At 42.1% G+C, this 15,673-nt stretch overlaps 1 protein-coding gene across 1 annotated transcript; it reads right to left on the reverse strand.

The window, feature by feature from the left end:
• Window positions 1–6,196: 6,196 nt before the first annotated feature.
• tmem62 (transmembrane protein 62) lies at window positions 6,197–14,272 on the reverse strand. Its single transcript, XM_062522490.1, has 14 exons — window positions 13,874–14,272; window positions 13,236–13,347; window positions 12,973–13,110; window positions 12,549–12,594; window positions 12,092–12,233; window positions 11,559–11,683; window positions 11,068–11,190; window positions 10,788–10,943; window positions 10,292–10,451; window positions 9,960–10,073; window positions 9,646–9,730; window positions 9,265–9,360; window positions 8,884–9,002; window positions 6,197–8,639 (listed from the first exon to the last, which is right to left on the reverse strand). The coding sequence occupies exons 1-14, from the start codon at window positions 14,066–14,068 to the stop codon at window positions 8,319–8,321; spliced, it is 1,932 nt and encodes a 643-aa protein (XP_062378474.1). The 5' UTR covers window positions 14,069–14,272; the 3' UTR covers window positions 6,197–8,318.
• Between the last annotated feature and the right edge of the window lie 1,401 nt (window positions 14,273–15,673).

Raw genomic sequence — 15,673 nt, forward strand, 5'->3', positions numbered from 1 at the left:
CGCGTGCTGCTGACTGATCATGCATTTCCTGTTATCACTGTGACGGCCTGTGAGGCCTTCTGCTCGTTGTCTTTGTCTTGGTCTTGTTTTCAGGTGTGCTAAGGACCTAACGAGCTGATGGGCTGCAGCTGAGGGGTGCAGTTAAGAAGGCTGCTCCAGCTCCCCTTGAGAGGGGCCATTCTGACTTTGGGTTTTGGACATGCAACACTACACTCAGAAACATTGCAAACATTCAACATCCATGCATTACTGACAACTGACTTGGACCCATCTCACACTCTTTGTTGTTCGTTTGTTATTAGTTGATTTGCTTTGGTTAATAAATCTATATTTTAGTTAAAAATCCAACCTCTCGACTCCCTCTTTTGTTGTGGCCTTACCCCTAGGTCATAACATCACTGAATTATGTCTTTTTATTATACCTTGTGCCTTTCATGTTTTCTTCTTTAATTATGTAATGTACTTTTTAAACTCTTTTAACTATTGCCCTTTTATGCTTTTATGAACACAAAGCATAAAAGGGCAATAGTTGAAAAATAGTTTAAAAATTGCATTTGCTTATGTCAAGCACAATGAATGAGTCCTGTGTAGTAGCATTAGTAGTAGTAGCCTACTGTTGTTAGTCAGTTAGTTGTGCTTGGTGACCATTAGATATATCAAAACATTTTATATTATGTACTGTATAGTGCAAATGTTCAGGTATACAGATTAGTAGGAAAGCCCAATAAGTAAGGGATAATGAATAGAACGCCGGTCATTATCGGAAAATAATTCCCGACAGGATGAACAGAACCCCGACGCGCAGCGGAGGGGTTTTGCTTCGTCCTGAAGGGAATTATTTTCCGATAATGACCGGCGTTCTATACATTATCCCGCTTATTATATGGCTATACTTGCCAAAAAGAGAAATTAAACTTAACTCAATGTGTCTTTAGCAATGACTTGGCTACCGTTTGGAGGCTTCCGCTAACTTCTAGAAAATAAATAGTTCGCCACAGTTGACAGTTGTTAGGTGTTGCCTGGCAACATACTTGGTAGCTTTCAATGAAATTCCATTGCAACCAGCGAACGGCTTTGTTGCGGATTGATATGAAAGACGTGAATTAGAAGCACAAAATCCGTTGCCATTGACAGCGGTCATTATATACTTTCACCGGTGATTATACATATTAATCACCGGTAGAACGTTGGGGAGGCCCATTCAAAGTGAATAGCTTGGTTTCACTCTGTGTCACAATGCTACTTCAAAATTCGAAAATAGCGTTCGAAATTCAGATGGAGGGCAGGGACTGAAATAGCTGGATCAGGAGCCGGTTGCACAAAGCACCTTCAGCTAACATGTTCCCTTAAAATCTGATTTAAGGACCATTAAATCGTTTGCACAAACAGTTTGGGGCTATCAGTTAGGGCGTAATCAAAATATGTCCGAGTCCAATTCATCATAACGAACGTATACAGCCTATTCAGCCGACACTGACCCGTATATTCCCCCGTTGATACATTGATGCGCGGTCAGGCTACTGATTTCACCGGCAGTCAATTTGTGAGTTATCTTACCATCTCGAGTTGGACCACCGTACTTTCCGCAACTGTGCGCTACCAGACGTATAGGCTCCTATCTGTTTTTAATGCAACAGGATCCGTCTGTGGTGGCAGACGTCTTCCACACAGTCTGCAGCGTAATAATTCATAACGTCTCAAACGCCTGTTGGCGATCATTAATTTATAAATAATAAATACATCAATACAGTTCATTTGTAATCACGAAAGCAAGATAATCAACGTTGTGGCACAGTGGCCTGAAAGCACGCATGACGCGCCTCTTCTGGATGAAAGAAACACCTTTCAGGAACGGGGACAGACCTCAGGCAAGTTGTCTAAATTGTAGGCCTGAGGCTGTTTGACTTAAATATGTAGACTAGCCTATTAGTTGTGAGTGATATCATTGTGTTAATCTTCAATTCCATACAACAGGAGAGCTATAACTTCAGTCTGTGCAAAACTCGTGCAGTCAATGAACGACGTAGGCTACAGTACTGCAAGCCTAGGCTATCCACTGAGCGCTACGCCATGGTCAACAACTAAATTGCAGAAGATGATTAAATCACTATTATGAATCACAGTCAGTCCGACTCATTTGATTGCATGTCATAAATGAAATGGCAATACACATTTAATGACGAATAGTATTTATTAAATGGAAGGACCTCGTCAGTCAATGTCAATGTAACTTCTATTTCGAATTTATCTATTTCTAATTTTCTGAAGCAATGTATCTATTTCTACATCTCTGATACAGCAAAACTTCTTATTGGAGAGCCAACACGTCCTCTGTTGATTCAATGGTTCGTCGTTGTTCCTGTAATGAAAAGAAAAGGAAACAATAGCCTAATTAGGTCTGGTGACATTAGCTTGTAGCTGCACTGCAACGAGATGTAGAAATGTGCGAAGTGGTCAGCGGGGTATAAGTTTGTTTGACATTATGTGTGAGCACAAAAGTTAGGCCTGGGTCTACCCAGTCCACCCAAGCCTAAATCGCATATGCCGACTTAGTGAGAACATCTGTATTTGATACAATATGTTTAGGATTATAATATGTAGGCTTAACATTTTAATAGGAAACACAGTAGCATCAATATGCCTAACTTACTTTTCCGCTCTCTTTTCCGCTGGGCTGGCGGAGGATAGACAGGATGACGGGCACTATCGCTTCACTCATTTCTTTGACTGGCTCACTGCCGAAGGTCTGACTCACTGCAGAAGGTTTTGATGGTTAGCTATACAGTCATAACACTACGGTCACTAAGGCCATCCTTAAAAATATGTTTGTTTGCAGTAACAGCCCCCCCCAAAAAAAATTGGGTCGGTAGGTAGGCAAATATTTTTTTTTTCAAGATTCAAGGTAAAAAAAAAAAGTACATTTTTGGTCACGGCGATTTTGTTGGTAATAATGAAAAAATATTTGCATGTTATATGTACATACATTACACACACACACACACGACACACACTATATTGCCAAAAGTATTGGGTCACCGGCCTTGACCCCCATATGAACTTCAGTCACATCCTATTCTTAATCCATAGGGTTTAATATGACGTTGGTCCAGTCTTTGCAGCTATAACAGCTTCAACTCTTCTAGGAAGGCTTTCCACAAGGTATATGCATGACTGTGTACCCGTGCACCAAGCAAGGTCCATACAGACATGGATGACAGAGTTTGGTGTGGAAGAACTTGACTGGCCTGCACCTGACCTCAACCCAATAGAACACCGTTGGGATGAATTAAAGGGGACTGAGAGCCAGTCTCCTCGTCCAACATCAGTGTGTGACTCACAAATGCGCTTCTGAAAGAATGGTCAAAAATGCCCATAAACACTCCTAAACCTTGGAAAGCCTTCCCAGAAGAGTCGAAGCTCTTATAGCTGCAAAAGGTGGACCAATGTCATATTAAACCCTATGGATTAAGAATAGGATGTGACTGAAGTTCATATGGGGGTCAAGGCAGGTGACCCAATACTTTTGGCAATATAGTAATATTTCTGAACGTGACTTAACAAAAATCAGCATACTTTATAGAGGGTGCATTAACCGTATGTTATCTGCACAACTATGACTAGATCCAATTAGTTGTAACAACACACAAACACTCTTGCTTAAATTCTTGCTTTATAATGATCTTTACCTTTTGAATTATTCTTTGACTATATTGCCCTTCTCTGCTTTTATTTGTTACTATTTGCTTTGTGTCTAAAGCACATTGAATGACCTCTGTGTATAAAATGTGCTAGGCCTATTCAAATAAACTTGACTTGACTAAAATGTAGGCTATAGCTTTAAATATGCTGTAGCCTACTGCCAGAGAAGTAAACAAAAAATATATCATATTAAAATATATTATGAAAAAAATAATATGTTAATTTCAATGATTTTATTGGTAACTAGATTATACGGTTTACTTGCATCCACCGCTACGACGTGTCAATGCAACCTACAAATCAGAGACATTACGTTGCTTTCTTTTCTCCACCAGTGGCTAGTTCTTAACCACTTGAAGAATAGCTGTCCTTGCTAGCCTGTAGTAGCCTAGAACGATCCCTTAACGGGTCACTTAAATGTTTCAATCCAAAAGAAACCACTTAATGCTGGCACGTCCTCAATTTTTTGAGTTTCTTCCACCAAAACCTTAAGCTACGGTCACCGTTACACGGATGGGGAGAAGGGATGGGTCCGGGAAAATATCTGGACATAACTTCGTGCCAAGTCATCTAAGTGTTCAAGTGTTTGATGCGTTTTCAGGTGGATAATAGTGCCCGAAATAGTATAAGTTTTGACGTCAACCACGAACATTTTCTTGGCTACAGCCGCAGCCATTAGGCTACAGTCAAGCGCGAACCACTGCAGTGAATGAGACTGGAAGCATAGCCTGTAGCGCATGACAAACATAAACATATGACGCCACAGGTTTTTATTTGGAAGAAAGAACGCAGCCTACGTTTGTATGTAGGCAATTTGTATTCACAATACTTAAGAAAATATTATATTATTGTATTGCATTTGTATTGGGTGTTTGAAGAATAACAGGCCTAATTAAAAAAAAAATCGGTCGGTCTTAACGCAATTTGCAACCGGCAAGTCGGTCGGACTAGAGGGGGAAAAAAATAAATGTTTGGGTCGGCCCTATATTGACAGGGTCGGTCGGGTTACGGCAAACAAGAATATTTTTAAGGATGGCCCAACGCATTTAGCTGCTAGACTCAATATATTGTTATCAGACTAGGCTACCTTTCTGATAGGACGCGCAGATCCTGTCCACCAGCACTCCCCATCACTGGGTGCGTCCAATGCATGTCAGCGACCATTGCAGCTGGAGCTAGGACACCCCCTGAATAAAATATATTCATAATTATGGAATAAACGTCGTTAGCAGGCCCAACATTAGGTAACCAGAATCGGGTTATAAGCCAGCAAGTTTTAAACGGACGTCAGTTAGCTAACGTTGACTAGCTAACGTTAACGTTAACGGCTGATCATAGGCTATTATTATAATTCATATCCATAGCATAAAGAATGAAATCAGGTTAAAAGTTCGTTAGAGAAAAATGTAATCGCCATTACTGATTACAAAAGACAAATTAAGAAGATAATGATCTATGTCAATTAGGCCTACCAAGTCTGTATAACGATAACTTTTATGGGCAATCTAAGCATGAGTTAGGCCTAGATAGTTAACGTCATCTTTTGTAGCCTATGCAGCTAATAAACATAGCGTAAGCGTTTTTTTTAAAAAAAAACCTTACCTTTTCCATTTGATTCACTCCCAAGGCAGGACATCTCCTTCTTGGCCATAACCGTTAGATTTTCTAACTTTGTTGTAGCCTACTTCGTGTAGCTAGCCACCACCTCACCACCGTACGTCTTGCACTTTTGCAGTGATTTCCTCCCAATTTCTTTGTTTTACCATTATATGTGAGCCAAATTTGCTTTTCAATATAGTTTTTCATTTGTTGTATTCCTCTAGCAGGATTATTTTTTCGTCCTCTGGCCAATTTGGCTTCATTGCCTTCTTTTATTGGGTCTATTTCAGTACAATACAGACTGTCTGCAACGGTAGACGGTGGTCCATTGTTTACTTCCTGCCCTCCATCTCAAATCGTCCCGCCGTGGCGCGTCATAATAATCACGTGATTGAAACCCAGCTATGGGAGCTCTCTCAACATTCTAGAGAGCCATATAATAATTTAGATATAATGGCTAGTTTAAAACAGCACTCGAGATCTTACCCCAGTAAGCAGATTTATATACTGTAATTATCACTCAACATTATATTATGATCAACTTAACATTGCTTGATTCTGGTTCATGAATTCATGAATTAATCTTTAACGTGTGGTCATGGTGTTCCACTAGAGGGCACTACTCTTGCATACTTCCAGAGCCAAATGCACCTCACTAAGTCATAATGTAGAATAGCAAATAGCTAATGTGAATGCAGCTTGGTTATGAAGATGTTTTACAAGGAGTCATCCCTGCTTGCGGTGGATTATTATGATTAAAAAAGACAGTAATACCGTTACCATTATGTAGACTCATTTGTTCAAAAATATGTTGAGAATGCTCATTTGCTGTGCAGTTTCACCAGTCTTACAGTCTCTCACTGTGTCAGGGAAGAGACAGGAAAGTTGCATAAGAAAATTGGTGGTCAAAACCCATTTATTCTCATCACAATAAAATTACAAAAACATGAATTTGTATGTTCATCCAGTGTTCATAAAGAAAAAAAAAACACAAAAGTATAAACCTAAAAGAACTCACAAATAATAAATAATGTGGAAGATCAAACCACACATTTTTTTCCTTTTAAAAAAATATAGCAAACATTCATAATTGCATTCATCACCACAAGTCACATTTAACAAACACAAATCAAACCTGAATGTCGCTTCATGCTCATGATTCTTATTACCATAATGATTTATAACATGTCTAAAATGTTCTTTTAAAAGCTGGAGAAAAAAACTACAGTCCCACACTTCAAATTTGATTTCCATCAGACTGCTAACAGATCGCATCTACATTCCTGAGACAGCAGAAACGCCAACTGAAAAGACTGAAACGACATAAAACAGCAAAAAACAGCAAATAAAGAATGAAAAGACCTGACTGATCACCCTACCCCATGCAGAGGGGTAGCTAGACAATGCTCCACTGTGCATTCTCTGGTGAAGTGTCACCAGGTGAATGCAGCAACACAGGTTCTTTTCAAAATGGAGGGAGGTCCTTTGTTTGAATGCCCATTCTGTCCTGCTTGCTTCCTAAGAGTGCATTTTTTTTTTCAACAATTCATTCAGAGCAATGCCAACCAAGCCTTCAAAAAATAAATTGTCTATCTTTACCTTGTGCAAAAGGAAGCAGACGTTCTTTTAAAAATCAGCATGAAACAAATTTGCTACATTGTCGCCCACAGCTCATCTGTACAAAGAAAGCAGCGAGCATTTCCCTTGAATGTGTTGGCTAAATTTTAATTTTGTCTGATAAACATTTTTGAAGAGGAAAAGGATCAATATTCCTCAGACTATTTTTAAACAGTTGATTAACTTGAACTGTGATCTTCATATTCATAACTGATCTTCATAGTGGTTATTTTAAAGTATTAATTTCTAGTGCCATTTCGAGATTTAGTCAAGGAACAAGAGTTCCATGTAAAAGCTTAAATTAAACATATAAACGTAACTTAGTTGCCAATGAAAACAACTAAGTTACTTGGCAATTAGCTAGTAAGGCATGAAGAATCATTTCTCTGGAAAAAATCCAACAACACTCTTAACACATGAAATATGAGCCTCCTCTAAAGTTAAAGAAATGGCCTAAGAATAGGAATGCTATACTAGGATAAGGCTTTACCCCACACCATTACTCTCACGGCACATGGCAATATCTGTGCTAAGGGAGAACGATTAGGGATATAGAACATAGAACATCAATACCTTCATCATGAAATGGCCCAAACAGAAACACTGCAAATTCAAAGGTTTTTTTTTTTTTTCAATTTGCCATACATATCACACCCAAAACACAAAATAGTGGAATATTGATTCAAATTAGGAAAATGAAATAATTCTCATAATAATTAAAAAACAATAAAATAGAAATGCTGCCTTTTGAGCACAGGAATCAGAAATGGATCAGAAATGTGTGATCTGTCCACTGATTTGTCTTGCAGGGTTGTGTGATGATTCAAGGGACTCTCTGAAAGTGCCAAAAGGGTGAAAGACAGAAAAGTGTGTAGTGGGGAGATTGTCAGAGGAGTGACTGGCAGTGCTGACCATGTCTTGGCACCGGGGACAGGCCCAACTGGCCGGACTAATGACATTGGTTAGTAGAGGATGAGTAAACACCTATCAGCTAAGCATTTCTTCTGGAGAGGTATAATTTGTCAACAGCTAAACCTAAACGAACCCTAACCTCCTGGAATCATCAGAAACGATCAAGCTCTGGTCGCCAGACTAAGAACTCAGCAGCACGGGACCCATTCACAGTACAAACAAAGACGCGAGTTCTGAGCTTACCGCTCTTCTGCACTAGGTTTCTGTCAGCATATAATGTTCTTCTTTTCCACATAATGAGGTAAACATAAATGCAGGTGTTGTGTCAGAGGGAGGGGGAGGATACAGCTAAGAGAGAGAGAGAGAAAAAATAAATTGGCACCTGAACATCTGAAATAATTGTAATCCTACAAAAAAAAAACAAAGTCCAAACCGAACACGTGTTATTGTACAGTGTCCGAGGCCCCGCTAGCGTTGGCGCTGGCACAGGGTCACGAGGCCAAGCTGGCCTTGCTGTCGCTGCGCAGGTGCGGCACGGGGCCCTTCCAGGCGCGGTAGATCAGCAGGAGGCTCAGCAGCAGCGCCCAGGTGCGCAGGGGCGACAGCACGAAGGCCAGCACGCCGTACGCCTCCAGCAGGAAGTAGCAGGAGTAGGCCTGCCACAGCAGCAGCGCCAGCATGCCCAGGTGCACCAGCGCCGCCCAGCGCCGGCAGCCCGGCCGGCACAGGTGCGAGCCCAGGGAGTTGCCGCGGCAGCGCAGGTGGAGGCTCCAGCAAAGGTAGCAGTTGAGGGGGATGTTGAAGAAGACCAGCTGTTGTGGAGAGAGGGGGATGGGGGGGGGGGGGGTGTTACGGTAAGCGCATTGAATGTGGTGACATTTTCTTTTTCTAAGAAGTGATTCTCTATATAAGAGGTGCCTGTAATAATATTTTCACTATTACCTAGGTGTCAGGTAACTTTATCTACTTAATCCTATTGCATGACTATTGTACAGTGAAGACCACAATCTCAATGTTGTCTATGGGGGCATGAATGGCTTGGTCAGACTTTCTCACCTGGAGGATTCCAACAACATAGGTGAGGCTGCCCTCCAGGAAGTATCCATCAACAAACACGCCAAACGCAAAACAAGCACCACTGTGACCGTCGATCACCTCACCGATGAACCAGGGACCTGCAAATAGGACCAAAGACAACACTGAGCACACTGGACATCAACATTGGGCTGAAAGTGTTGTCACTAAAGATGAGACTAACTACCAGTACCAGGTAGCAGTTTTTCACTCATCTTTGCTGCCTACCGGTCAGCCTTGAGAGGACCAACAGACTTTCATTTGGCCAAATCCACCTTGCTCTGTTATCAGCTTTGGTTTACACTTCATCAATCTCAGCCACCTTGTGGCCCACAAGCTCATAACTCTGGTCTCTGTACTCACCTATTGCTGTGCACAGGTTGAAGAGAAGCAGAGAGTAGTAGAACAGGTCTGTTTTGCTGACGAGGTGTAAAGACGTGTACACTGGAGACAGGACCCCTGAGCAGCACAAACACAACCAAGATGAAGTGATTAAAACATACAGGTGCCACCAAAACAAATTTCCTATGGTGGCTTTTATGAGTCAAAAAGCATCTATCAGTCTGTCTGTAGGTCGTTATAATAGTGAACCTGCATTGATTGATTGATAGTGCACCTAGTGATTGTTAGGAGTTAAATCATAGATGGTAATAGGTGGAACGGTGGTTTTGTCATCTGGATTGTGGAGGAGTTGTGGCCTTTGCCGTTAGTAGCTGCCGATTTAGATGTGTGCTGCTGCCTCACCTCTGCACCCCGGAACACGCTGGAATCGGAACACCACAAGAAGACCAACATTGAGCAGCAACAGCGCCACAAATCCAAGACGTCCCTACAAGCCACCGGACACACACACAAAAAATATCTCATTGGTGGAGGGGATGTTCAACATTCTTACTACTTTCACTGGTTTTATGTATGGATATACTCCAGGTTACCCTACAAAGCCCCTGAGTGTATGCAGCATGCATTTTCAGTGGGAAACAAGTTTGCATTTTGAACCTTGACTGGGGTTGTGAATACATAATAACACTGCTTTTCTATTGCAACAAAGCTCTTACCAGAATGTAGTGGTCAGTAAGAAGAATAAAGGACTGGACAAAGCCAAAACTGGGCGTCAGGTCCTCCTCCAGGGTGAACTGCTGCTCTCGAACCTTCACACGGTCTGCTGCATCCTAACACACAGCACAGGAGGGGAGCTTTACAGACAACAAGCGCTGCCCTAGATTTAACAGCTGAGGAATCAGCAGCTCATATTCCCAGAGACCTTTCTTCTAATGAATTCCCCGGATAAATCACTGTAAGATTTTACATTCCAGTCTTTACAAAAACAGTTCCTTCAAAGACAGCTAATCAGTAGACAAAGAAAAGGAAAACCGAGAGATGTTTTCACCTCCACCATCACGGACAGAGTGTGTAAGCCACTGCTGAAGACTGAGGGGTCCCAGGGCACCACATAGAGTGGACCTCCGACTGGGTAGGCTATCCCCCAAGGAGCACCATCCACAGTGACATGCACCTCTCTAATGGGGGCCACAGAGAAGACCAGGATCCTGTAGGGATCAGAGACGACAGGAGAACACATGTGAGTGGGATGCTTGACAATAAACAAAAACGACACCAGGGAACACCAACAAGGAACAAGGGGTGAAATGGCGTCTAATGAGACCAACATTCATCTTATCAGACCTACATTCAACGTGTCTGTGTCTGTGTCTGTGTCTGTGTCTGTGTCTGTGTCTGTGTCTGTGTCTGTGTCTGTGTCTGTGTCTGTGTGAGAGAGAGAGAGAGAGAGTGTGTGTGTTTGTAGGAGGTTTCTGTACGTATGGAGAAGGTCTAGCCAGGGAGAGGCGTGAAGGGTAAAAAAGACACACACACAGAGGAGACACCTGATGTGTGTGGAGCTGCGAATGCGTTCCAGAGGCTCCACGCCGGGCTTCATATACAGCGCCTCCTTGGGGTTGGTGATAATCACTGCAGGCCAATCGTCAAATTTGAGGTCTGCAAAACTCAGCAGGTCATGGTCAAAAGCCAGCATGCGATATCTAAAAACACCAACGGACAAGAGGCATTTTGCTACTCAGACCTTTTGTTTTGTAGTCATTGTTTTTTGCTTTGCTCTTCACTTTTAGAGAGAAATTCGAAGCACTGGACATTAATCCTCTCTACCTGCGATTGTCCATCCAGTCCCCAAGCTCAAGCTCCAGAGTGCCGGACGAATGCCTGCTGTGAAGAACTGGCACCAGCCCACCCAGGGTATGTAGGTGCCCACACAGGTATGCCACAGCCGAACTACACAGAGGGTACAGAAGATAGTGTAACCACAGGTAGGAACCAGAAGCAAGGAGTGAGGTATAAAACTGCAATATTATCATTCTGGACATCAAACTTACATCAATTGCTAAATACATGCATCATTGTATCATTGCTCCATACGAAATTAAATACAAATACAAAATGATATAAGAAAGTGGTAGGTTTTAATGCTATCCAAATGGCTACTAGTTGACCTTGACTGACTGATTGATTAACAAACTGACTGACTGATTGATTGATTGATTGATTTATTAATTGATTGATTGATTGATTGGTTTCAAATTCAAGTGAAAGCCTCCTTTGATTCTTGCACAGCAAATGAATGCAAACAGTATTGTGGTCACCTCATCAAGTCCCTGATGCCAGGGTAGGAAGAGATGATGGTGGAGGTGGTGTAGTGACCAAACCAGATGCTCTGATTGCTACTGTCGCTCTCTGCTTGGAACACCGCCAGCTGCTTCATTTGGTCCTGACAGAATGGTTACAGAGGGTATATAATTTTCGAGCAGGCACCAGACAAATACATTTCAATTTAAACAGTAATTTCCAGTCTAAACAAGAAATGTTCCTTGATCAATAAAGTCCTCTAGCCATTAAAGGTGCACTTAAGAGTGGAACAGTAATCTCACACCCTAACATCAACTTGGCTTTCCAGAAAAACCTGAAAAACAACATAGCATTGCTCCAAGTACGAAATGGAATAGCTCGAACTATAACTTTTAACAAAAATCTCCTTTCAAACAGCCAATGCACCAGAGTCCAATTGCAGCCTTTCTAAATAATAATAATAATAATAATAATAAAAAACACACCAGTCAGTAACATTATGTATACCGCAGACATAACTAGCAGATACTGTATCTTACTAACTCCGTACCTCGCCAAGAATGCCAAAGAAATTGTAAGGCCTTTTGGGTCCGGGGGTGAGGGTGGCATCGGCACAGATGAAGGAGTAATTGCCAAAAGGAGTCTTGTGGATGTAGTGAAATGACCCCACCTTCTGTACTGCTGAGTACTTCCTAAGAAAGTAGAGCCGACAGAGTTAGCGAACCAAACACAGAGATTAAACATATTGGTCTGCAATGATAGAATTAGAGGTTTAGAACAGAATTACAGGACAAAGCAATTACGTGTTCAAAAGCCATTTGCCATTAACATGGAAACAATAAACCACACTAAGTAATGGTGCATTTTCAGCTAATGTTACTCTGACTGCCTTCTGAAAACTACAGTCATATATTCAAGTTATTATGGGAGTAATAATCGAATGTACTGTAAAAGCCCGAAATGGAGCCTGACTGAACCAAGTGATGCAGGGAAGAGTATCCACTGACCTGTAGTAGTTGTTAACGCTCTCCAGAGAAATAATGTTGAAAGCATCTGTGGAAGAAAGCGTGGTAATGAGGGCATTTTATAACAACATCAACGACTTAGTCTCCATACTTTGGAAAGTCAGTGGAGGCAGTGAACCTAAAGTCGGTGCAATCTCTTCCTGATCCAAGCTTTCAATGCCTACCTATCAGTATCTTGAAGTTGTTACGCGAGATGGCAAGATTTGGGCTGTGTTCACAACAGCAACTGACTCTAAGGTGACTCTAAGGTGACTCCTGGCATGATCTACTGTCATCTGCTGTGAACCATTTGGTGAGCAATGTGCTCGACTTCCCTTGAAGACTTAACATCAGATTTATGGGTATGCTGCCTATGTTACTGATGATTGAATGAAACATAATTATGAGGCAACAGTTTCCCACTCACCATGGTTTCCTCGGATGTCAATCCATTTGGTGCGCTCCATGACATGTGATCTCTTCAAAACATTGTGGTAAGCTTGCCACTCTACTTCATGCTGAAGGGAACCCACTTTATTCTCTGTCTTAGCGTCTGTCAAGTCACCTTGTAAATGAATATAACACATTAAAGGATTAATCTAAATTCTGGATTATAGACAACTACTTTAGACATAAATCCATTATTTGTGCAGCCTAGTGTAATGGGTGAAAAATGTATCTGATCCTCACCTGTTGCAAGTACAAGAGCAGGTTTAATCACATCAATAGTTTCAGTGCAAAACTTCTCAAAATCTGGAACACGGCGCGGGTCACGGAAGCGACTGATATGAATGTCGGATACCTGTGCGGGTGAACAGAAATCAGGTTTTTATCCCAGGCAACACACGATTTCACGAACTCCCATGTCGATCGACACAGGTAAAAGCGGGTTATGCACTCAGAACAAAGTCATACGATGTAGCAACTGACAGGTGTCAAGTATCCATACTGGCGGCCAGCCACACACAACGCTGTCTCACATGCAGCCAGAATGGCAGGCGGTGACAAATATTCAAGGTTTCTAGCTTAGTTAAACTTTAAACAGAAGCTTTTAAAACACCCAGTCCAAAGTATCTCTGTCAATCAGTACACTTACAGTGCACACTAGGCTACATCTACAAGTAGCCTACCACATTGTGATCTGGTGGTCCAGACTAAATAGCTTTCCCTTTCAGTTTGGCAAGATATTATGTCCGTTCATTTGAGTGGCATCCTACGGTGGTATGCAAAATACTGCGGTGGCTGTGTATCTTATCATCACACAAGCTAAACCAGCTATAGTCATGATTATCATTTTGACATATAAGACAAACGTATTAGCAACTCACCTGTACAAACCAAAATATGTTATTCAGTTCCCCACCCGGATATGGAGGCCCAGTGGCCTTAGCAGCCTTTTCAGCGCTGACCTGACCCAAACTCCGCTTCAGGTGCAAAGTCGTATCATAGCTGTCTATCACCCAGGAAGCAAGGGACGCTAACAGCAATCCGACTAGAACCAAGACAACAAACAGCCTGAGCATTCTGTAGCATGGAGAAGCGACAGAGGGCTCTGTGACTTTGCAAGGACAGAACAGCTCTGGAAAATCCGCAACTGGTGAAATCACGGACTCGGTAGACACGAGTGATCAGATGAGGCTTTGGACGAAGTCTTTCCCATTTTATCGACGTACTGCCTCATTGCCAATTTCAAGTAAATGCCAGTCTGGAACGGATGACACGCACGGATGTGCCTTTCAGAAAATGGAATAGGGAAGAGAGGAGCGCTGCTGGATAGGTCGGTTTTGACATACGTCACCACAGCACTCATTGCGTAGGGGCGCGTTCATGATGGCAATCCAAGCCTACAACAAAGGCGTCAGTTGCTATACAAGAGATGTCCACGCTGCGGTGGGATCGACTGATAGCTGAACAGTAAACTGATCTTCAAAAGACAATTATAACATAAACCTCGCTCCTTTTTGTACGTTGGTTCCAGCATGTTTAACAACTTTTAATTCAAGAATGAGCCCAGTGCAAATTACATTTACAAGTGTTCTCTTCACAAATTAAGTTATTTGAAAAATCATGATGATCAAAGTAGTCTGCAAATGTGCAATGTAAACAGATATAGGCCTACACATTAAAGGTGGACTGCTGCAAAGCTATTTTTTTATTTATTTTTTGTAGAGTAATAAGCTGTCAATGTCAACTGTATAACAAATAATAGCATATGATGGATATCATGCTATAAATTATCATTCAGTCATCGGTTGTCAATCAAGCTGTCAGCTGCTTGTTTTGGCTACATTTTAAATGACTATGTGCTAGGCTATATGCTTGGCCTGTGTAGCGGGATCCTGAACTTGCTGTCGGGTGGACGCCAGGTAGGCCTACTGAGAATGTGGTCCAACACTCCAGCCTTATACCCTCAACACAAGTGCCATGGCTGTGTCCTGAGCCCTGTCCTCTACTCCCTGTATGCCCACAACTACGTGGCCATGCATAGCTCGCCACTGTGATCAGATTGATTATCAACAGCAATGAGACAGCCTAGTGGGGGCAGCAACTTGACAGCAAGACCAAAGACCAAAACAGCTGATTGTGAGCTTAAGGACCAAGGAACATTACATTACATGTGGCTGACACTTTTTAACCAAAGTGACTTACAACATAAAACATTTGAAGCTTTTAAAGAGCAATTTTAACCACAATTTTAGGAAAAGGGTAGAGTGTCGTAAAAGTGACAAAATAGTGAAAAGATAGGTTGGACCCCATCACTGTCTAGCAATGGCTCGGCCTAAACATTACAGAAGCCCTTACATGGGACATGTCATCAAATGCAAACTGCAAAAGGTGTGTGACTGCATACAGCTCAAGGCACCTGTGGAAGCTGCTCTCCATCCAGGACTTGAATTGGTAAAACCCAGAGAGTTATTAGGTTGGGTAGGGTCTTTAGCCACAGAGCTTCTGCTTCCATCTGACCAGCAGACTCGTAGCACCTATCCACAACGCAACCAGGGCTGAGAAAAGTGAACCATCAAAGCCTCTGCATGTCTGTGTCTCTTTCTCTCTCTCTCTCTCTCTCTCTCTCTCTCTCTCTCTCTCTCTCTCTCTCTCTCTCTCTCTCTCTCTCTCTCTCTCACACA

Source organism: Sardina pilchardus, chromosome 20 (genome assembly GCF_963854185.1).
Source record: "Sardina pilchardus chromosome 20, fSarPil1.1, whole genome shotgun sequence".
Taxonomy (NCBI): Eukaryota; Metazoa; Chordata; class Actinopteri; order Clupeiformes; family Clupeidae; genus Sardina; species Sardina pilchardus.

What these genes read in the sequence shown, in the direction of transcription:
- tmem62 (XM_062522490.1), bottom strand. Translation starts at nt 14,068, where the DNA reads ATGCTCAGGCTGTTTGTTGTCTTGGTTCTAGTCGGATTGCTGTTAGCG. An exon ending in TGCTCTTGTACTTGCAACAG is followed by an intron (nt 13,111 to 13,235) that starts GTGAGGATCAGA and finishes TTCATTTACAAG; the next exon opens with GTGACTTGACAGACGCTAAG. An exon ending in GCGTGTTCCGGGGTGCAGAG is followed by an intron (nt 9,361 to 9,645) that starts GTGAGGCAGCAG and finishes TGTGCTGCTCAG; the next exon opens with GGGTCCTGTCTCCAGTGTAC.